We start from the raw sequence: 24,531 nt of genomic DNA, 5'->3' as shown, positions 1-24,531 counted from the left end.
TCCGTCAAATAGTGATTGCTGTGAACTGCTCCGGAATATTTAAATGTAAATTGTTAGCGATTGGTCGCTCCGTGAAGCCTCCAAAGTGCCTTTGGAAGCAGTTAGGCTGGTTTAGTTAGCCAGGACCTTACGTACAACGGACCTATTGAGCGTCTAGGTGCGGAAACTGTGTCCACAAATCATGTTAGCGGGGAATTTTTAAAGAAAAGGCAATTTATAGAATATGGCATTTATACTTGTATTTTGATAATATGTGTTAATGACATTGTTTTGTGTAATATTTTGGAATGATTACATTATTATAAATATGACATAAGTACAGAATTGATTAGTCAAACTTATAATAGTCACTATTAAGTTTATGTTGCTTTATATAATATATAGAACTATTGTGACATTCAGCATTAAATTATGTTCAAGTCTGAAAAAAATCAACTCAAAGTTGTAAAATGAATTGCGATTCCTAAGTACCTATGGACTATAATGTACCTATTTAGCACAATCAGTTCTTAATAATTCTCTCAGGTACTGTACTATAATTATGCACTTATTGGCAATAAAGGAAACACTCAACTTTCAAGTTATAAAAAGTAACAAACATAACATTCTTAAAACAAAACTTAACTCGAAAATATATTAGAATCACCATTGCGAATAATACTTTTAATTGCATTAAGAGAATTGGGAATGACCATACCAAATGCAAGAATTATTTTGTGCGTCTACAAGGCACTATTACAATAACGTGACAAACTTTATGGCTTTCTTTATGGATTTGTATTGAAATAGTAAAAATATAGACCAAATTACTACTGATAATTTAACCTTTTTGTAAACGCAAAGTTTTATTTTGCGATGTCTTGTACGCACGATTAGAAGTCGTGTTCAGCGACATTATTGTATTGAGCACGTGTCAACGTTTATGTGACGGCTCTGAGCTAAGGGCTGTGTGATTTGATTAAAATTACTAAAATGTATTGAATTAATTGAATATTTAAAAATCTTACATTTTTTAAATTGCAATAGAGTTCGGTAAAGTTAGCTCAGCCAGGACAAATATAATGTTCTTACTTCTTGTTCTGTGAAAGTAAGACCTAAATGTGTTTAAGGAAAGCCCGGAAAACTTGAGGATTTTTACCATTTACATTTGACTGTTATTCTACCGTCAATAAAAATATTTTTTTTTACCTCACAGAAAAGATGCCTTCATATTAAAAATTATTACTAAACAATATCTACAGACGTTTAGCACATTATTAGTTTAATATAACATTAAATATTAGCCCAAGCTGATGTTGGTACCTTCATAGAAAAAAAACCCAGAAGGCTGTTGTGTTTTGTGTTAGGTCAGAGCAAAAGAACCAACTCCAAGGTTCGGCAAATATAAAAAAAATGTAGTCACGTAACATCACAACGCGTGGTGAAAAAGGATCCAAATTTTTAATTATTTTTATCTGACTTCAAAAGAAAGAAGGTTATTAATTCGAAGATAAACTTTTTTAAGTATAGCGTTCTATGATTTAATTAAAAAATATATATTATATTTAACGTTATCTATATAAGGACATGACATTCCTTGGTGTATATAGGTATTCTTTTGGAATATTTAGAAACGCCATAAAGTTTGTCGTATGCGCATTACATATTTGATTATTGCTAATGTGGGTATGACTGGACAGACTTACGGACACTATGTGTCATACTAAATATAGTCTATACACTAATAAATAGCGGTATTTACAATCGCGTTGTACAATTATAAAAAAGTTGGTGTTATAATAACGAACACACGAAAATGGAGATTACAAAATTTTAAAATTTTTTCAATTATTTTCGGGTGAAATAAAAATTGTGTTACAATACATATCACAGATATATAAGGAATAGGATTGTTAAGTCGATCTGTTACCTATACGGGTTTCGTTTGGAGTTTTCTATTGGAATGCTACTTCCATTCCAAATTATTGTGACTGTATTTAATACAAATATTTGGCTGGTTAATATATTCATTTTATTGGTAATTGTTTGATTACATACAAATACAACCTTCAAGTTCAAGACCTGTGCAATAGAACTTCAAAGGAATTTAATATTTATTGCATAAGGGAGCGTTCAAGTATTACGTCACGCAATTTTTGGAGATTCTTGACCCCCCCATGAAACGCACCGTAACGTTTTCTGTATCCAATCGTAAAACGTTTCGTGACCACCCCTCATTGACTCTTTATACCTAAAACTTACCATTATGTGGTGTAATGTACTGGAAAGTGGAAAATAATATTATCAATAACACGTAATTCAATCCCCGCCCCGCATCGTAACGTTTTACAAGAGGACCCCCCCCAAATTCGTTACGTAATACTTGAACGCTCCCTAAGGCGTTCCCATACATCTACAATAATATTGCACTATATAGTTGATTGTACAATATTATTAGGTAGGGATAATATTGAAAAATTCAATGATTGAACAGAAGTTTGTTTGAGTTTGAGAGTTTGTTTTAAATTTTATTGCGCAATATGTATTTTTTGTACTGTGTAGGGTTAGTATTGCGCAATATCTTTTTTTCTCAACAAAATCACTAGCATGGCTGCAACCATGACTTCGTCGTCAGACATGTTTCTCTCATGAAAATATTGACTTGTCTGTCAATCTAATTGCTAAATATTATTGAACGTTTAGATTCAAAGAGGTTATTCAATATTATTATTATTATAATTATTGTACATGTATGGGACGCCTAAAACTCAGTGTTTGCTACAGCAAACTTTTTAAAGAAAATTCGATTATTATTTCATAGTTAATAAAATGAATATAGGAACTCAACTGCTACCACTTCTCAGATTACTCCTCCGTTTAACTACAATTCATTCTAACCGGCTCATCAACAATATCGTCAACGATATGCTTAATTGTAATAAACAAAATTAGCATGAATAAATAAAAGCAATCTCAAATTACACGGTAAATGTTCAAAAATACAACATTTTGGTATTAAACTTGGAAGTAATCACTCACGGTGCAATCACTATTGTTAATACTCTTCGGTTCCCGAATGTTCGATATATTTATCCTTTCGTAACCCGCAGAGGAATCGGACCTTTCGATACCCGAATTCTCACCCATATCGACCTTCTCGTAAGGCGGCTCTTTCTTAGAGAGCTCAAAATATTTCACACTTTCGTAGTTAGGATCGTTTTTGGACCGGACCGAGTCGTGTCTTGAGTTTTTTGACCGGACCGATTCATATTTTGGGTCTTTACCCCTGAGAGACTCGTAATTCGGCTCCTTGGGCCTCACCGACTCGTAGTTGGGGTCCGATTCGCTCCCAGTCGTGTATATCGGGTCATTAGTCACGGACTCATAGTTAGGCTCGACACTCGGTTCGTTGTTGTTGGGCAGACCGCTGTATTTGCCCGTTCGTTTGTTCACTGTGGAATACGTAGCTTGTACTTTGTAATTGGAACTGATGGTCGCGTATGGCGGTGTGGGTGGGTTGTTCCTTAGAACTTCATAGTTCGGGTCGGAATCCGATGCATTGTTGTCCGTTTTGGCTATCAGCTCGTAGCCGGCGTCATTGCTGATGATGCTATTTGGTCCACTGTCGGACATCAAGTGCTGTTTGAGGTTGTTGTTGGTGAAGTTTTGTCCGATGTGCATTTCTTTTACTGTTTCGTAGCCGGGATCTTGTGTCTGGCTCTTTCGTTTCCTCGATATCGTTTCGTATCCGTGAACGGACTGTTTTCGATCAATCGTCTCGTAACCGGGATCGTCGCCGCGAAACTTCAATTTCTCTTCATTGGAGTCTTTGACTTTTATTGTCTCTTCTTTCGTTTTAGTTTTCTTTATCACCTTTGCGTACATTTCTTCGACGTTTCTGGACGGGCTTTCCGTGGCCCGCTCCGAGTTAATACTCGTATTAGCGTCGGCGGAAGAGTAGTCGCTCAGGTTTGGTCCTTCGATGGAATTGTACAGATTATCCGCTTGTTCCTTCTGATCGATGTCGAAATTGAGTTCTTTAGCGACGAGGGGTCTTATCAAGTCCCCGGAACTAAACCGGTGTTTTTCAACGGGATAGTTGCAGCCGTAGAAGTCCGAGGAACTAACACAGCTGTTGTTTCGTTGGTGCTTTTCGTTAAGACTTCGTCTGAGTTTATCGTGATTGAAGTGGAGATCACCTGCAAAATAGGTTACATACGTAAAAAAACGTTCAAAGTACTTAATGACGATGAACATGGCTTTATATTGAAAGGGTATTTAAAAAAATGCAGCTCATATTCTATTTCGTATCTCAAGTGACAATTTTATCATGAGCGCAGTTTTGACAGCTCTTGGAACTGGATTTAAGTTTAATAGACGGTCTACAGGCCTTACTGTTTATGAATCGCTAACACATTTCCAACGGAAATACCTATTTTACGAACAAGAACATCTCAGTCTAGAAATTTACCAAAATAGAATATTTATTTAATAAAGAAAATATATTACTGGCACTATTTATCCGGTGATGTTTGGGATCGTGCGCTTGCGGCGGTGGAGGTAAAGGTGAGTTTGCCTGACGCTTCTCTGGCTTTGGAGATCCTAACGCACCCGCGGAGTTCGAACATGACGACATTGATGCTGGAAATGTTTTTTATTTATTTATTAACACTTCGTTACATTACAATATAAAAAATTGAACATAATTGAATTAAAAGAAGGGCAACTGGCGGCCTTATCGCTTTCGAGCGATTTCTTCCAGGCAACCACTGTGAGTAAAGAAGAAGAAAAAGTATTACATAAGATAGGCAAGTAGTGCAAAAATACATGTTATACACAGTTATTAAGACAAAACTAAACAGAAAACAAAAAAAAACTAAACTAAAAAGATGATACAATAAAAATAAAAAGTAAAAAGACACATAAATCACGATAATTTAAGATCAGTCTCACGTTAGTTAGTAGTTAGTAAGAAAGTTAGGAATACGATGTGGACAGGTAATATTTGTACAGAAGAAATTTAAAGGAAGATAGAGAAGGAGCTAAGCGAATAGGGACGGGAAGTGAATTCCATGGCCCAACTGCAGAGACCTTAAAGAAATCGCCAAGAAGAAGGAGGAGTTATGAGATTTCAAGGGTTATAGTTTTCCGGATAGCTTAAGGTATAGTTATGGACTAAAATTGAATTCATTTTTGAGATAGGAAGGAGTTTTAGGGGTTTTTATTATATTTTAATTGTATATCATGAAATTATCATCGTAACAAGACTTTCTACTTAACCAAAGCCAACTTCTTTATATTGAACTTGTAACTTAAATCAATTCAAAATGTCACAATTTCCTTGCTTGTTTAGATATTTTTTTTAATAAAAATACGTGTATAAGTTATAACATATATACCTTGTCGAGAATGTGTACCATGAGACGTCGAGGCACCCACTTCAGGTGGTGCACTTCTCCTGAAAATGTATTACTTTTTAAAATTAATGTTATACAAGAAAATCAACAACAAAAAAAACAAACCAGCGGCGGCGCTACAAACTTTTTAGTGTGGGCTTGAGATTTGTGTATCTGTTTCATGGTCACTTGTCAATCTAATAGGCAAGTAGGTGATTACACCTGTGCCTGACGAATGACGTCGACTATTTTGATTCCTAGGTATGTAGATAACCACACGATGTGTTACAGTACCGTACGAGCGAATGTTAAATGGGCACATAGACAGAAACTCCATCGATGCACAGCCGAGAATCGAACCTACGACCTCAGATTTGAGAGGTATACTTGGCCAACACCCTATTTTGACACAGTATAAATACCTTGCATGAACAGTAACTTCGTGTGTATGTGTGTTATCTGAGGGGGGCTGTTGAACAATCGCATGTGTCGTGGTCCTTCGTGTTCGCGGGTCCGGAATCTGTGCGTACGTGTCCGAACCTTCGCCGACGCTCGCTTCTTCTATTGCCGCGTACATTTCGTCTAAACATATTTTAAAAAATCAATATTAAATTTATTTATTTATTTATTTACACTTCGTTACACTACAAAATAAAAATAAAAATTAACATAATTAAATCAAAAGGAGGGCAACTGGCGGCCTTATCGCTTACGAGCGATCTCTTCCAGGCAACCACTGTGAGTAAAGAAAAAAATAAATGTATTAAATAAGATAGGCAAGTAGTGCAAAATACATGTAATACACAGTTATTAAACAAAACTAAACAGGAATAAAATATTAAAGATACATTAAAGAGTAAAAAGACACATAAATCACGATAATTCAAGATAAGTCTCACGTCAGTTAGTAGTTAGTAAGAAAGTTCGGGATACGATGTGGACAGGTAATGTTTGTACAGAAGAAATTTAAAGGAAGATAAAGAAGGAGCTAAGCGAATAGGGACGGGAAGTGAATTCCATAGCCTAACTGCGGAGACCTTAAAGGAATCGCCAAGAAAGGAGGAGTTATGAGATGGGATTTCAAGGGTATAATTTTCGGAAGAGCGTAAGCTATAGTTATGGGCTCCCAAAAAATTGAAATCATTTTTGAGATAGGAAGGAGTTTTAGGGTTGAACAGGATGGAATATAGGAGATGAAGAACATGAGCATCGCGTCGCTGACGAATTGGCAACCAGCCTAGCCGCTTACGGAACGCAGAGATATGATCGTACTTTCTTAGACCGAATATAAATCTGATACAGAAATTTTGGAGACGATCCAGTCTATTTAGCAATTCCTCGTTAAGATCGGAGGAGCAGGAATCGGCGTAGTCCAGTAAAGGCAGGAGGAGAGATTGCGCCAGTGAGGTTTTGGTACTAAAGGGAAGAAAATTACTAAGACGTCGAAGGATACTGGAGGCACCGTATAATTTTCGGCTAACTTCTTTAACATGCTGCTCCCAGGATAAATTTTGATCAAATAAAACCCCCAAATTTTTTACTGTACGGCTAAAATTTAAAATTACACCATCGATATGGATAGGGGATATCCTGGCCCAATCAATTCTCGTCGTGAAATAGGGGCTGCCAATAATTAATACCTTACTCTTTTTGGGATTGATTAGAAGACCAAATTTTTTACTCCAGTCAACTATCTTTGCCAGCTCATTGTTGGTAGATTGTATGGCTTGCGGGAGATCATCGAGACTTGATTGTACGTAGATTTGAAGATCGTCAGCGTATAAATGAAAATTAGTTGAAAGTCGGAAAGTTAAGGAGTTAATATATATAGCAAAAAGAAGAGGAGAAAGTACGCCACCTTGCGGAACGCCAGATTCAATCAAACTCCACTGAGATATGCAATCGCTTGTCTTAATACACTGGCGGCGCCCATTAAGATAGTTAGAGAACCAGTTAACAGCATGAGAAGAAATATTAATAGATCTAAGCAACCCCATTAGAATTTTAAAATTAATAGTATTAAAAGCGTTGCTGAAATCTAGCAGTGTGAGAATTGTGAGTTGTTTGTGGTCCATGCCTTCGCGAATATCATCGGCTACTCTGACCAGAGCAGTAGTAGTGCTATGTCCAGGTCGAAACCCAGACTGAAGTGGATTCAGTATGGAATTTTTGTTTAGGAAATTATTTAATTGCTCATGTATGAGGCGTTCAAGTACCTTGGATAGAAATGGCAGAATCGAGATGGGTCGAAAATCAGAAAAAGTACTAGGATTAGCCTTTTTGGGGATAGGGATGATAAGTCCATCCTTCCAGCAAGAAGGAAATTCACCTATAGAAATGGAAAAATTAAAAATATGTGTGATTACAGGAAGTATAAGAGAGAGAATAGGTATGATCATAGCACGACTAATCAGGTCAGAACCAACAGCGTTGGAATGAATAGAAGAAATACTCGATTCAACTTTCTGACTAGAGAATTCATCGAACACATAATCAAATAATACCTTAATTTATAATAGATTTCACTAAACAATATTAACAAACTTTTGCTTTTCTACAGAAAAGCTTATTAATTATTTTGTTGTTGTTTTTTTGTTCGACGAAAGATTATCTTAGATTAGATGGGGGTAGGGTATACTTAATAAAAATTATCTACATATTGTTACGAGCTAGGGGATCGGATAGAAAATGCCGTAGATTTATTCAAGGGTTTATTTCTTGGTAAATCAATGAGGAATTTATGGGCACAAATTAACCGCAGAGATGCACTAATTACACACACAAAACAATCACTAATTACTTCACTTATGCACACTTTACACTGTAATTTATCACTTGTATTCACTTTGTTCGCACTTTATCGCTACGGTGTTTTGCTCTTGTTATCGCATTCCAAACTAAGTGACTAGTCGCGTTTCGGCTCGCTTATATATCCCTGGGAATAATTCTAAACAATATTCGAGAACTTTCTAGGCGGGCTTGCTACTGAGTAGCGATTGCACAATTCTAGAACGTTCGCACTCTTTGTCTCTTTCGCACGTTGCTCCGTCCTTGTCGTACGGCGTTCTAGAGTGCTCGTCTAGTTTCGAGAAAGTTCTGATCTTCTCTCTCTCTCTCTCGTATCATTTCGTCCTTGTCTCACACCTAGAAAGTTCGGTCTAGAATATTCCTTCATCAAAGGGGTATAACTAGGCCTGAAAACGCCTGAAAACGGGTCTCCTGAAAACTGCACCACTCGACTACACATGTTCTGAAACTGACTGAAAAAATGTTTCAGCTTCCTGAAAACTAGGGTAACATTATGGAAATTACAATTTTCTAATATGTGATTGACCCTCTCCTGAAACGGTCAGAAATCATATTACAGCCTGCTGAAAAGTTCTCTAACTAGTGGAAAAATCTAGAAACATGCAGTCGACCCGTCTTCGTAACACTACCCCTTCCTTAGACATGCTCGTCCCGAGCATCATTACATCCTTTATAGGGAGCCAATCGATTTATGTGAACGACTTTCGGTTTGCTCCTTAAACCACCCACTTTCTTTATGCGATAGGTAACGTCATTTATCTTTGTGACTATCGTGTATGGACCGTCCCAGTCAGCTTGAAGCTTTGGTGATTTGCCTTTTCGTTTTGTTGGGTTATGGAGCCATACTTGCGAGCCTTCTTTAAATTCTATGTGATTCGTCTTTCTGTCATACCTAATCTTCGTAGTCTCACTTATTTTACTTTGTGATGCTCTTACGTGTTCATGGATTTCATCCAGTTTATTACGCAGATCCGCAGCATATTCTGTAACACTCTCCGGTGTGTCAGGTGGTCGCCCAGTTACAATATCCGCTGGTAATCTAAGTTGTCTCCCAAACATGGCTAAAGCAGGAGTAACATTCGTGGTTTCATGAACCGCAGACCGGTATGACATTAAAAATAATGGAATATACTTGTCCCAGTCTTTTTGATGATTGTCCACCAGTTTTGCCAAGTGCCTTTCCAAAGTTTGATTGAAGCGTTCCACCATTCCATCTGACTGTGGGTGATATGGAGTAGTCCGCGTCTTATGAATTCCCATTAATCGGCATAATTCTTGAAATAGTAGAGACTCAAAATTTCTTCCCTGATCACTGTGCATTTCCAAGGGTACTCCAAATCTAGAGAATACGTCATTTACAAGTATCTCAGCTACTGTAACTGCCTCTTGATTGGGAATAGGGAATACTTCGGGCCACTTCGTAAAATAGTCCATAACAACCATGATGTACTTATTTCCTTTTTCTGTTAACGGAAATGGTCCAGCTATGTCAACTGCTATCCTCTCCCATGGAGCTCCGACATTGTATTTCTTCATACTCGCTCTAGTTCTCGACTGTGAGCCTTTAACAGCTGCACAAGCTTTACATTTTCGAATCCAGTCTTCTACATCTTCGCGGCAATGTATCCAATAAAATCTCTCTTTAATTTTCAAAAGAGTCCTTTTTACACCTAAGTGTCCGCCTGATGAGCCGTCATGAAACATTTCCAATATGTTGCGAATCTTGGATTTTGGCACAACTAACTGTAGATGAGATGCATCCCCACGAGCGTTTTCCCATTTACGACATAACACCCCATTATGAAGAACTAAGCTATCCCATTGAGCCCAGTAACTGTTGGTCGTGGTGCTAGTAGATGCAACATCATTCCATCGCGGCTTTATAGCTGAAGTTTTCATCCAGTCCAAAATTGGTTTAATGTCAGAGTCTTGTTGTTGCTCTTCTTGAATTAATTTACCACACCAATCTGGACTAATGGTATCCGTTCTTAGTATCCTCACATGTGCAACCTCTCTACCTTCGTGTCTTGTACAATGTTTACAGTCTTCTTCACATGGCCTACGAGACAATGCATCTGCGTTCCCGTGCGCTCTACCCTTGCGATGTTCAGTAGCAAAGTCATACTCTTGCAATTGTTCGATCCATCGAGCCACTTGTCCTTCTGGGTTCTTGAACTGAAGTAGCCATTTTAATGCAGCATGATCTGTTCTAAGACGGAACTTGCGACCTAGTAAGTATTTACTGAAATGCTGCAGCGTCTTCACAACAGCCAGTAGTTCCCTCCGAGTGACACAATAGTTTCGTTCTGGTTTCGATAACGACTTGCTGAAGTAGGCTATTACTTCCTCGCGATCACCTTTTACCTGTGATAGTACACCTCCGATGCCAATTCCACTGGCATCTGTATCTACCACATATTCGCCATCATGGTCCGGGTAGCCTAGTATCGGAGTCTCACATAGTCGGTTCTTGAGCTCATTAAATGCCACTTCACACTCTCCATCCCATGTGAATTTCCTCTTCTCTTCAGTGAGTTTGTGAAGAGGTTTTGCAATATCCGCGAAATTTTTCACGAATCTTCGGTAGTAAGAACATAAACCTAAGAAAGCACGGACTTCAGTTTTATCTATAGGTACTGGCCATTCCTTCACCGCAACTATCTTCTCGGGATCTGTTCGAACTCCGTCCTGCGATATAATGTGACCCAAGTAGCTCACTTCTCTTTTGAAAAATAAACATTTCTTTGGACTTAATTTCAGGTTGGCTTTATGAAGTCTGGTGAGCACCCGTTGCAGATTCCGTATGTGATCTTCAAAATTTCTCCCAATGATGACTACATCATCCAAGTACACTAAGCAGGCTTGTCCTATCAGTCCTGACAGTACTTTCTCCATTAGTCTTTCAAAGGTAGCAGGCGCATTGCAAAGCCCAAACGGCATAACTTTAAACTGCCATAGGCCTTTTCCAGTTGAGAACGCTGTCTTCTCTTTATGACTTGGGTCTATCTCCACCTGCCAGTACCCACTTTTCAAGTCTAAAGTTGTAAACCATTTTGCCCCACTTAAGGTATCCAAGGTGTCATCTATTCTAGGTAAGGGGTAACTGTCCTTCTTTGTGATATCGTTAAGACGACGGTAGTCGACGCAGAACCTTAAACTGTTATCCTTTTTCTTGACTAAAACTACTGGAGAGCACCAAGGGCTGGAAGATGATTCGATGACATTATGGTTTGACATTTCCGTAATCATCTTGTCTATATTTTTTTCATATGCGACAGGTACTCGTCGCGGTCGCAAACGTATCGGTCTTTCGGTTCCAGTCTCAATTCGATGTTTAACGACACCTGTCCTTCCTAGATCTCCAGCGTGTGTGTCTGAAAATGACTTCAATAGTTCCTTTGCTTTCAACATTTCTCCTTTCGACAAGGATTCCTTACAGCCCTCTAATACTTCTTGAACTATATCTCGTTGATCTCGTTGTTTACTGACTGTACTATTTTCAGTGATGGATCTATAGACGTCATACCCACCTTGCAATGTATTACCTTTTAGAGAAACTACCTCATCTCTACACTTGAACGTACCGTTCTCCAAGTCAATCTTACAGTTGTAATGCTTCATGAAGTCTAAACCGATAATACAGTCATCCACGATGTCAGCAATAACCACCTTATGTCTGTATGATCTTCCCCCAATCTTGAAGGTAGCGATACCTTCCCCTCGAACGGTTATGTGCTGACCAGTAGCTGTAAGGAGCTGTACATTTCCACCAGAAAGGCTTTTGTAAAATGACTTCAGAAGTTGGTATCTAATTACTGTCCGGGAAGCTCCAGTATCAAGGGTTAACTCACACCTACATCCGTTAACTTCTCCATCGATAACAATGGTATTCCCATCCTGAGTTTGAGTGATCATAACTTTTGGGGCCTTCCTTACAGAACCGGCCAGCACCCGCCCCTTGGTCCTGGCTTCTACTCGTTTCCCTGCCGCTGTTCAGCGACAGTCACATCCGCTGCTTCCGGTTCCCCACGTCTAGTCTTTATTTCGCCTCTGAGATCTTTTTTAGGGCATGAAAACCTCATATGTCCTATTTCCCCACAGAGGTAACAGGTGGGTCCACGTTGGGAACTTGGTTTTTCCGTGACAGCCCTGATGCGGTTAGGTCGATGATCCTTGCAAAATGCTTCCACCTCCAACGCATGGGCAAGAGCATCCTTAAGGTCCTTATGGTGACCAAGGTTCACAGCCATTCGAATTTCACGGTCTCGAATACCGTCGACAAAAGCTTGAACCAACATCTTGTCTGCAACATCTGGTGAGGATGCGTAGGCCTTTTTGCAAACTTTCATTTGTCTGTTGTATTCTATCCTTCAATTGCGCCCTATAAACGTGCTCTAAATGTGCGTCTCCATACCGTGATTCCAGGGCATCTAGCAGTTGCTTCAACGTCACCTTACCTTTCTTGGTATCTAATATGGAGAGGGCTTCGTCTCGCAGTCCCAGAATAAGGGCGGTAACAGCTTGATCGTCAGTCCACCCGTTTGACTCTGCTACAGTCTCAAACTGCAGCTTGTACGCGCCCCAAGATGTACCATCAAAGGGAGGCACTTTCAGATATCCAGGTGGTGCAACAGTCGTGACAAGACCAGTGGACTTCAGGCATTGGATTTCATTTTCTATTCCAAGGATACGTTTATCCTGCTTGGATAGCTTACAATCCATATCAGATTCCAAATTCTCGATCTTTTTATCTACCTGTACTTTCAGGTCACAAAGTTTTTCTCCGATACGGCGAGCCTGTTCCTCCATCATCTGATGAGCCTGCTCCTCTTGACGTCGTGCCTGCTCCTCTATCATGCGACGTGTCTGAGCCTGTTCTTCCATCACTCGGCGTGTATGTTCTTCTTGACGGCGTGCCTGTTCTTCTTGACGGCGTGCCTGTTCTTCTTGCCAGCGTGTCTGTTCTTCCATTATTTGTCGTGCCTGTTCTTCTTGACGGCGTGCCTGTTCTTCTTGCCGGCGTGTCTGTTCTTCAATCATTTGGCGTGTCTGTTCTTCAATCATTTTGCGTGTCTGTTCTTCTTGACGGCGTGCCTGTTCTTCCTGACGGCGTGCCTGATCCTTCATCATTTGCTGCAGAGCAAGGAGGATGTTGCCATCGTTACTTTCACCCATCCCGCGGTTTGCATCGAAACTTTGTCGCCGGGCGGCGTCGCGTGCTGATTGCGCCCTTGTCTGCACTCCCTCCGCAGCTGGAGACTCTGCCACAGACTCCTCTTGATTCTCCCTTGGAGTAATTGGCATGTTTCTATCCCACTTCTGACACCAAAATGTTACGAGCTAGGGGATCGGATAGAAAATGCCGTAGATTTATTCAAGGGTTTATTTCTTGGTAAATCAATGAGGAATTTATGGGCACAAATTAACCGCAGAGATGCACTAATTACACACACAAAACAATCACTAATTACTTCACTTATGCACACTTTACACTGTAATTTATCACTTGTATTCACTTTGTTCGCACTTTATCGCTTCGGTGTTTTGCTCTTGTTATCGCATTCCAAACTAAGTGACTAATCGCGTTTCGGCTCGCTTATATATCCCTGGGAATAATTCTAAACAATATTCGAGAACTTTCTAGGCGGGCTTGCTACTGAGTAGCGATTGCACAATTCTAGAACGTTCGCACTCTTTGTCTCTTTCGCACGTTGCTCCGTCCTTGTCGTACGGCGTTCTAGAGTGCTCGTCTAGTTTCGAGAAAGTTCTGATCTTCTCTCTCTCTCTCTCGTATCATTTCGTCCTTGTCTCACACCTAGAAAGTTCGGTCTAGAATATTCCTTCATCAAAGGGGTATAACTAGGCCTGAAAACGCCTGAAAACGGGTCTCCTGAAAACTGCACCACTCGACTACACATGTTCTGAAACTGACTGAAAAAATGTTTCAGCTTCCTGAAAACTAGGGTAACATTATGGAAATTACAATTTTCTAATATGTGATTGACCCTCTCCTGAAACGGTCAGAAATATACAGCCTGCTGAAAAGTTCTCTAACTAGTGGAAAAATCTAGAAACATGCAGTCGACCCGTCTTCGTAACAATATTAATGAAAACTAGACTGAGACTCGACGTAGTTCCAAATGACGTCGCGCGCTCATGGGTTCATTATTTATTTATAGCAAGCAATGCTATACATATTAAATTAAATGCGTCGCTAACCACGTACGAAGCTTGTTTTTTCATTTCTTCATTCGGACAGATTATTGTGAATCTCAAGGTTTGGTCAAACAAAGAACGGCGACGCAACGCTGGCGCGAGTATTTGTAATAAATTTGTACAAATTAATATAAGAAATGGCACATAGAACTATCGCGCTCGGTGCTGCTGACCAGCGTACTGGTATTCGCTGTAGTAGTCAAACAGATAGCGGTAGAAGTCGCGCGCGACGTGACGCCAGTTTTGTTTCCGACCACAAATCGAAAGTGTTCAAGGGCGCATTTATTTTATTTTATTTGTTTCTACATCATTATTCTACCTTAACAGTTACAACTAATTCGATAGAACGTCAAAGTAATACCTACACCGATTATCCTACAAAAAAAAACATTAAAAAAAATTATATTTATATGCCTTAATCTTATAACTAACAATATAGCAAGCAGCTCTTGTGAAGTCAGCCAGTGTACAAACAAATAGGTCTACTCACTAGCGCATTATATAAAATTTTAATTGCACTGATATTTGTGAAGCCACAAGCAATTCGTAATATGAACCCCAGATTTCTGTAAGCCTTTTTGCATATCTTATCTACATGGTGCGCAAAACCAAGATTCGCATTAAATTAGTATGATTTGGGCCAGCCCTAATACAAAAATGCCAGCTCGAAATCATCACAAAAGGAAGGGAGCTCAAAAAGCTTGTTTCCAAATGCCCGAGAAATCATGCCGAGTGCAGTGGGGCAGATCATGGTGCGACACTTGCAGCAAGATCACGACACATTCACACCGCGTCCGCTGTTTGACCGAACCTTCAAGATCTTACCAAATTGGAACCTAATATTTGTATCAAGCGTAACGATCTCACTAAATTGAGATAATAAATATTAATAAAAATTTAGAATTATGTCAATAATTATAAGTTTTTAATATTAGGTCCTTGCATATGAAATTGGCGTTTTGTCGTACTGGCGACTTTGACCTCAAATACCTCCTCTTTAGTTAGGAATTTCAAATTCAAATTTGTATAGCTATTTACTCATGTATTTGTGCTTCGATGACCGTCATTCATTTGTTTTTTCTTCTTCTATTTTTTTTCTATTTGCGTCACTCATTTTACAAAATAGAAAACTTAAAGTATCGCATTATTTACGAGTATGAGCTCCGCCGTGGCACTAGTGCTGCGGAAACGACTCGTAGGGTGAATGATGTGTATGGCGGTCATGTTGCAAAAGAAAACACAGTTCGTTTTTGGTTCCAACGTTTTCGTTCTGGAAATTTCAACCTGCAGAACAAGCCCCGTGGACGGACTGAGACCCAAGTTGATAATGAAGTATTGAAGGCTTTAGTAGAAGCGGATCCATCGCAAACCACGTCCGAGTTAGCTGTAGGCTGCGTTGTTAGTGATAAAACTGTTTTAATTCACTTGAAGCAAATTGGGAAAATTAAAAAGCTTGAAACGTGGGTACCTCACGAATTGACTGAAGCTAACCGGCAAACGCGCGTCGACTGCTGCGTTACATTAATGAACCGGCACAATAATGAAGGTATTTTAAACCGAATCATTACCTGTGATGAAAAATGGATTCTTTACGATAATCGGAAGCGCTCAGCGCCATGGTTGGATCCTGGCCAGCCAGCCAAATCCTGCCCCAAGCTAAAATTATCCCCAAAAAAGTTACTTGTAAGCGTTTGGTGGACTAGTGCCGGTATTGTTCATTGCAGTTTTCTTAAATCTGGCCAGACTATTACAGCTGATGTCTATTGTCAGCAATTGCAAACCATGATGGAAAAGCTAGCGGCTAAACAACCTAGGCTGGTCAATCGCTCCACGCCACTGCTACTTCACGACAACACTAGACCACACACTGCACAACAGACGGCTACCAAATTAGAAGAGCTTCAATTGGAATGTCTAAGACATCCGCCGTACTCCCCGGACCTTGCTCGAACAGGTTACCATTATTTTCGAAATTTGGACAACTTCTTGCAAGGGAAAAAATTTAACTCTGATAGGGCAATCCAAATCGCTTTCACAGATTTTATTGATTCCCATCCGACTGGTTTTTTTAGGAAAGGGATCAATGAACTACCTATGAGATGGCAAAAGTGCATAGAAAACAATGGTTCATACTTTGATTAATTAAATATATTATATTTAAAAATATTCGACTTTTTGTTCCTCCCATACAAAACGCCAATTTCATATGTAAGGACCTAATAATAATACATAGCTTTAATCCGTACAAAAGCTATTTTAACAAAAGACAAAACTAAAATTATTGATTAATAATAATCATAATTATATAATTATGATTATTAATATAAAATAATATAATTTGTATACTAAAAATTATGTATGTTACCTTTAGAAGGGCTGGGGCATGGTTTAAAAAAGGTTGGGAAACTGGTCTAAATCAAAGGTACCTTTAAGACCGTGTTTCGCATCATCAGTTGTATGGTGCATTATTAGGCACTAGGCGTTTTTTTATAAAACGTTACATACTATATAGTGCTAGAAATATACTTATAAAATGAAGATTACCAGAATCATCAGATACGGTGGCATAGTGGGGTTGAGAGGGTTTGATGGTCTGCGCACGAATGTTACTCAGTGGCTCCCTTACTGATATACTTGTGTAGCCCTCTAAAAAATACAATTTATATAAATAATTTTACCAGTACTCAACTATATAAAACAATATAATTTTTTTAATATATAGATAATGTAAATCTTAATTTTGTTAAGAGTTTTCTTTTGGTATTGGTGAGTAGTGCAGCTATTCTTATACATATTTTTGATTTAATTCTTATTCAAAAGAATGCGAATGATGACTAGATTTTAAAAACTAGTAAAATGGAAAAATTTCAGTGACTATAGAACCTTTAATAATTGTTATTTTTAATTCTACTATTGGCTTTGAACGTTCAAATTAAATTGAAGAACCAACGCCATCTTGCTTAGACATGGCAACAATACCTATGACGTAACACGCTTGTAATCACGTAAACAAACGTCCCCTTATATTTAGAGCCAAGTACTGTCTCCGACTCTAAGACAGTTACAGGAACAGGCGAAGAAATATAAATTATCAAGCGTGCTAAGTCATGGTCGACTAACGACAACAGTCGTACCGTTTGGGTCACGTGATTGACGTAGAAATCATTCTGAATAATGTATTGACTAATGATTGAATAATATATCGATTTTTAGATAAAGTATTGATTATTTACGAGTTTTCTTCCTCCATAACGCCTTTAAAGTCATAGTTCTCAATAATACTTCACATGCAGCCAAATAGCATGATATAATCACATTCATTTCGGATAAATACCGTGAATTTTTGTAATTTTTATTAACTCATTCAATCACCAGACTCTATGATCAAAGGTTAACTTTTTGCTGATGAAGCATCATTATTAATAGCTTACTGGCAGAATCAGTGGAATCCCCGCTAAAGTGAACTGCAGGCTCGGGGTTCGGTCTCGGCGAAGGCGGTGTAATGTAAGGCAGCTCCTGACTCGACGGCAATTGGCCGCTTATGGCGACGGATGCCGAAATTGGCACAGATTCTGAAATTAATACTATTAAGAATATTTTTATATTATTAGACAAACGAGTCAACAGTACAGGGATATGGTAGGTCGATAAAGGGACATCCCGCAACACATGGACACCCCAAGACCTGCATCCGAGTCTACAACTAACTAGTTCGATTGTACCAAGCTGTGGACTGTTTATTTCCAGTCTTGTCTTGTGTTGTTACCGACGTTTAGTACTGACTTATATATTTTTCTATGGTTACGTATAGACGGTGCCGGCAATTTAGCTGCGCCGCTTCCTAATGTTGCGCATTGCAAAGTAATGTAAAGACGACTTATTACACGTCAAAGTCAAAGACAAATCTTGCCACTGAATAAAATCTTCAAATGCCACTTTTGAACGTTAAATAAAATATAAAGATGGTTCTAGTTGCCCCATCCAAAAGGCAGTTTCGTGTGGAAAAGAATGGCCAAGAAACTCCAAACTTACTCTTTTAAAATAGGATTTACAATTTTTGTATGCATTAGTTAAATATTCAGTAAGAATAATGATTTAAATTGAGACGTGCGAAGATCTGAATGGCTCGAATTTCGGCCGAGATAGTCCTGTCATTCCAAGAAGCCGCAACAATAACTTTTCGGAATAAACACAATATCTACAAAGTTTGTGCATGTTTATCGTTTACATGTCTGTTCGTGATAAACTACTGCACTGTATTTAACACCAATATCTAGAATGATTCATGAAGAAAGTTTATATAATTTCTCAAGGTTTCTGAGTTACGGTTGCCAAGTCAGCGAGTCGCTAGTCTGTTTATAAATTATACGTGATTGAGTTTTCACGGGTAGAATTTTATTAATTTAAGTTCAACAAAACAACAAATAGTCTTGCATAGGTTTATCTACAAGCTACGACAGGAAAATATTTAAAATAGATATAAAAAAGGAGGTAACAACGTTATTATTGAAACCATATGAATACAATAGAGCCGTTCTCACGCATCTTCTACACAGTACAGAGAAATCCGTCATTAGAAAAACGTCATAAGAAACCATTTAATAGAGAATTCTACTAATGCAGTATACATAACCAATAATGCAAGTGTATCGTACTTATTTAAAGCCAGATCGATATAACCTTTCGGTAGCACTCTCATAACAGCCTCAGCCAGCATCGGAATACTGGGCTTTGACATCGAATGGATTTCAGTTACGCGGTCATTTGCCAGAAGCTAACCCTCTAAAAATCTTGGTGTGTAAGGCAAGACGACACTTTACGAACTGGATGAAATCAAATAATCTACAAATAAACATGACCAAAACTAACATAACTAAGGTGGACGTACAATATAAAAACAATAGTAATAAATAAAATAAATCAATGGCGCTACAACCTTTTTCGGTCAGGGCCTCAGATTTCTGTATCGGTTTTATGATCATTTGTTAATGGAATATGCAAATAGGTGATCAGCCTTCTGTGCCTGACGCATGCCGTCGACACAGCCGGAGATCGAACCTACGACCTCAGGGATGAGAGTCGCACGCTGAAGCCACTAAGCCAACACTGCTCGTATAAACAATATACTAGAGATAATGAACGAGAACGTATTATTGGGTAGAAAACTAGATAAATTTTGTAAAAGGAAAGCACGTATCATAAAATTACAGAATAAAGTAGACAACTTCGTTTATGTGTTAAAACGTCTAAGGGAAATTGCTAACCATGATACAGTATTAGCTGCTTATCATACATTTGTCTCATTTATACTTAGATATGGAATTACAGTTTGGCGAAATTCAGTCGAGGTAAATAGGGTATTGAAGACTCAAAAAAAACAGAGCAAATTGTGGAGCAAGCTATCTTATCCAGACAGGAAGACTTGACCTATGTTTAAGAAGATTAAAATTGCATCACTTCCCTGGTATATTTTAGAAATGTCTTTATTACGTTCACAAAAACATAAATATTTTTATGTCAACGGGAATGGACTGCCGAAGTAGACACGAGGGTTATGCCAAAAATTAATCTGAATATGTTTAGGAAAAACACCTTATGACAATCAAGATTTATAACAATTTACCAAAAACACTACTACTAGGGTTTTTAAAAATCGGCCTAATATAACTTTCGGATTTTAATATTATTATTTAACCTTTATAATTAATATTAATTTGACCGTGTTCAACGTAGTGCGATTTGAATCGTCAACGCCCAGTCACTTTCCGATCGGCTTGCCCTGGCGTTGCATAGAGATGTGCAACCTCTGCATTTCTAACGCATTTACCAGAGGAGTTCGGATTAATAGCTGCAGCTGTTTCATCATCGGTCATCGAGGCAGAATACAAAATTGCACCGTATCACCTCGAAGCCTGTTCCTCAACTGAGCGTTACATAAGACAGTTTTTGCCATGCACCAAGACTATGTCGAACACATGTATAGTTCAAATTGTCTTTTTTTAAAGTTAAACGCCATCATATACTTCAGTTATAACATACCTGCAGCTGACGGCGTGGCTTCCCTCTCATCAATTTGAATCTCGACTTCGGAATTTTCGTCCGTCGTTATTTCAACAGTTCTAAAAGAAAACACATAATTAAGAACTCATGTATGTCAAAAACCAAACTGTTTTGATGGCAATCATTAACGCTGCACCGTTTGAAATTAACAAAATCGCTAGCACAACATTTGCTAATAAATATATGAACTACATGTATTATGGAAAAAATTACGTTAGGGTATCAAAAATGTCCTATGTTAGGAAGTAAAGTTTAAGTCAAAATAGGTCTGTGGTAGGCCAGAGACGCTGTCCACAGTTACAGTCATATTTTTCGCTTAACTATTATTTTAAAACAAAAATTTTAACTCCAGACGCTCACCTAGTTGGTTCGGATAGGTCTAACTCGAATTTTATTAAACACACATATTTCAAACATATCATGGCCTAGTTTTAGGCTGAACAAGCCGTTGCTAGTTTGGTTGTTTTACCCATTTTAAAACTTAGCCCGAGTAAAGAGCCCTGTAGATTTATTCTTAGAGATAAGCCCCGACTCTGAATCTTAATTCTAATACTTCTTTACACAATACTGGTCAGCCAACAGATTGGTCTGCACAGGTGCATAGGTGCAGTCTAACCCAGCTTGCGTTTAATCAACTTCATTAACGCTTAAGCTTGAATAAGCTCGTGACTAAGCCGTTTCAGCAGCCTCACCCAGGGTACGTCTGCACCCAGATATTGCACGGTGTATATATATACCATTTTTAATATACATACTACAATCTATTACAGTCCCAGTATATGTCTAGAAAATTTGGACATATTTTCTAATAGTACAATGCGAAACAACATATCAAAAATACCTTTCTTGTCACGATATGTCGTGTCGCACTGTTTCCGACGGCCTTATGTTAAAGGTCTTGTGATAAGTGATAGTATCCCGATAATATAAAGTACAGATCGTAATAACTTATAGATATAACGTTGCTGATATATTTATAACGAGTTCACGTTTAGATAGGAAGCAAAAAGTTCTAAAAGTATACACAAGTTTTTCAGGTTTATTAAATTAGCATTATCTCCATATATGGTGTACTACTATGTATATTACTATTATCTAGATTTAGTGTGTACAACAAGGCATGGCAAATAGCATGAGGACATCATGCATAAAAAAACAACCTATGGAAAATTTAAACAAATATTGCAAGAATTCTTACATGTTATGGCTTTCATTTTGCAGTTTGGCGTAAGCGTGCTCATATGGGTGATCTCTTGACGTCGTTGCAGCGACCTTGTTCGCTGCAATAATTTATAGATAAAGTTATTTTTTGCTAATTGCTACCATCGCCTTAATTATAGATTCCTATCGAATAAAACCTGTCGGATCTTTAACGAATCCATTAATTGATAATTATCAGCTTATCATTGATCGATATCGTGATCTCGATCAATCACAACGGTTGCGTTGTAGGTAACATTAAAACAGTACACTCGGCAGAATATATCATCAACATAGAAATGTTCATGCGTTTTTGTTTTAAAAAAAACAGCTTACAATAAAACCCAATACAGTATTCTTGATCTTGTATGTCGAAAGACTCACCCAAGCTTGTTAGCCGGAAGTACGAGTTAATAATTCGAAGTACGAAAATGATTAATAACAATTTCAATGTATCGTTGTCTGTAATTAATATTAAGTAGAAAATCATGTTTAGTCACCATGTTTCCTGAGAATGCACTTCGTAAATGATGACAGAAAGTCGCATGTACCGTTTAAATTTAGGGTGTATAAGGCTAAACAGTCTTTGTTGGAACGAGGCAGAAAAGCTATGGCTATGTACCGATGTAACAATGGCTTAGTTTGGGTACATTTACAAATTAAGCCTGTTATTATTATTTCAATGGAAACTACAGGGAAATTTAACATAAAGCAATGGCAGTGAAATGTTCAATGGATAAAGAAAAAACTAATTAATAAAGTAACAGAGGAACTGCTAAAACGCCTCTTCGTATAAAAAAAATCCTTAAGTGACGAGGTAGGTTTTATCATGACATGCTTTCGGCATTGCTCTTAATAAAACATAAATATTCTTCATAGAAAATCTATAAATGTGTTCCGAGGCGTTACAATTCTAAAAGCCCTTCACGTATTCTTTGGTTTATAAAAAGTAGTTTAAACTTCAGAAAAGGCACAAGTGTCCAAAGATTTATGATAACGCAAGTTTCGCCGAGTCGTCACTTTGGAATGCGGGCGTGTATCATTCGAGTACACTTCAAATGATATGACAATAAATAATCCTATCCCACGATTTTTGAATTAAAATCTTATTGAATGAGTGATATTAGAATTGATATCCACTTGGAATAAGTGTACTCATTTTATTAATGGCAATTAAGGGCACTATTAAAAAGTATTGTAAATTAATAAAGCTGTCATAATGACGGGAATGTAGTATACATATACAGCCTTCTTGGTTCACTTAATCTAGCCAACCCATCAACATCATGTTATTTCTTTTATAGGTTTTATTCATATAGTTAAGACATTTAATTTTTTTTTAATATTGTTGCACTCAATACACAATATTTACCCTCATCCAAATTAACTGTTGCATAAATTTCTGAAGCTGTATCTCCACTATCATGTCTTCCAACTGGATGTGGTATTTCTGGTAAACTTCGCTGACTATTTTGAGTAGAGGCTCTACAAAATAAATTTTAATATGAGAATCTATTATTACATTAAACATAAAACAAGTTTATAAATTTATGTAATGTTTAAATAAATTATTAAATTATTCTAAAAGACACTCATGACAATGTTAATTGGTTCATCATTAGTATGTAAAATCCAATTCAAGAAATTATTTCTTGACGGAAGGAAAATAACAGTTTCAACTGTAACAGATAAATCAACAAGTAATCATTAAGTTTTTTATTATACTATACCATGCATTATTTTCAAATATATAAATATGTTATTTTTTTCTAATTATAAAATAATCTACATTTCAAATAACCCAAAAAAGCGTAATACAGGATATTTATATTAGTAAAGGAAAACCACCAGAGAAGCACATAATAAAATCCTTTAAATACTGAATATGAACAATATAATTCTGGCATATACTTCACTGGTGCAGTCCCCAAAGTAGACAAATCTAACATTCTAGTATACAATTAAAGCCAATTTTTCTATTATATGTTAATACTACATTTAACATCTATGTTAGCCCTCAAAAAGTATAAAATCAGGGTAAGGGCATGCGGAAATTGAGACAAACCGCTTAATAGAAGCTGGAGTGGTTGGCGTTGGGGATGGAGCCTCCTCATCCAAATGAATTTTGACCACTCCCGCTGTGCCAACCAACTCACTTCTGTTAAAAAATGGATTGTTTAGATTGAAAATTCTTATTTTATGTAGTTTGTTTTCTTTTAATTGGGCAAATGACTAGGTTTAAATACCTAGCATGTAATTAATTCAATAATACAAAGACATATGACTAATACAACTCTTTAAAACAACTTAGTAAAGCTGGAACATGATAATAGTTACTTACTTCTGATTGGAATTTCTGCAACCACAAACACATGCAGATATGACTGTCACCAGAGTGCCAAGCACTCCAAGGCCCAAAAGGATTTCTATCAAAGTATACATAACACAGTTCTTAAGTGATAATCATAATATATAAGAACAGCAAACACTAATATCCAATCTTAAGTCATTCCTTTAAAAATATAAGAAATGAGCACGCATTTATCTTCCATTTCGACAAAAGGTATATTAAAAATGTAGGACTCAATTAACGCCACTACCAATAATTAGGTGCTAGTGAGCTAGTTTGAGCCCCACCTTTTCTTCAACTTGCTCACGATTTTAGCATAAAACTTGCTTAAGATATAATTTCGTAAAAAGACGTTCCGCACAGATCCATTTTACAAATGGATTGAAAGCGTATTGTAAAGTACTTCATGAAATATATGTTAAGATTTTTAAAATGATTACTTAAATGTTACAATATTTCCAATGTATCAAAACATACAGAAATAAGATTTTTCATTAACTGTGTTTAGTCGTGATTTGTCAC

At 37.5% G+C, this 24,531-nt stretch overlaps 1 protein-coding gene across 3 annotated transcripts; it reads right to left on the bottom strand.

Annotated features, from left to right (window-relative positions):
* Positions 1-2,342: 2,342 nt before the first annotated feature.
* Positions 2,343-24,514, bottom strand: LOC123714703. 3 transcript variants are annotated; one of them, XM_045669092.1, is made up of 11 exons: positions 24,001-24,514; positions 23,725-23,817; positions 23,032-23,144; positions 21,658-21,739; positions 20,439-20,518; positions 17,831-17,983; positions 16,944-17,045; positions 5,798-5,957; positions 5,379-5,437; positions 4,489-4,620; positions 2,343-4,178 (listed from the first exon to the last, which is right to left on the bottom strand). In XM_045669092.1, the coding sequence occupies exons 1-11, from the start codon at positions 24,099-24,101 to the stop codon at positions 2,995-2,997; spliced, it is 2,259 nt and encodes a 752-aa protein (XP_045525048.1). In that variant the 5' UTR covers positions 24,102-24,514; the 3' UTR covers positions 2,343-2,994. The 3 variants fall into 3 exon arrangements, with proteins under 3 accessions (XP_045525048.1, XP_045525050.1, XP_045525051.1); XM_045669094.1 differs by having other exon boundaries at positions 17,831-17,971; XM_045669095.1 differs by lacking the exon at positions 23,725-23,817.
* Between the last annotated feature and the right edge of the window lie 17 nt (positions 24,515-24,531).

The sequence above is a fragment of the Pieris brassicae genome, chromosome 9 (genome assembly GCF_905147105.1).
Source record: "Pieris brassicae chromosome 9, ilPieBrab1.1, whole genome shotgun sequence".
Classification (NCBI taxonomy): Eukaryota; Metazoa; Arthropoda; class Insecta; order Lepidoptera; family Pieridae; genus Pieris; species Pieris brassicae.
The sequence above is the reverse complement of the archived record's forward strand: the minus strand, read 5'-3'. Positions and strand labels throughout refer to the sequence as shown.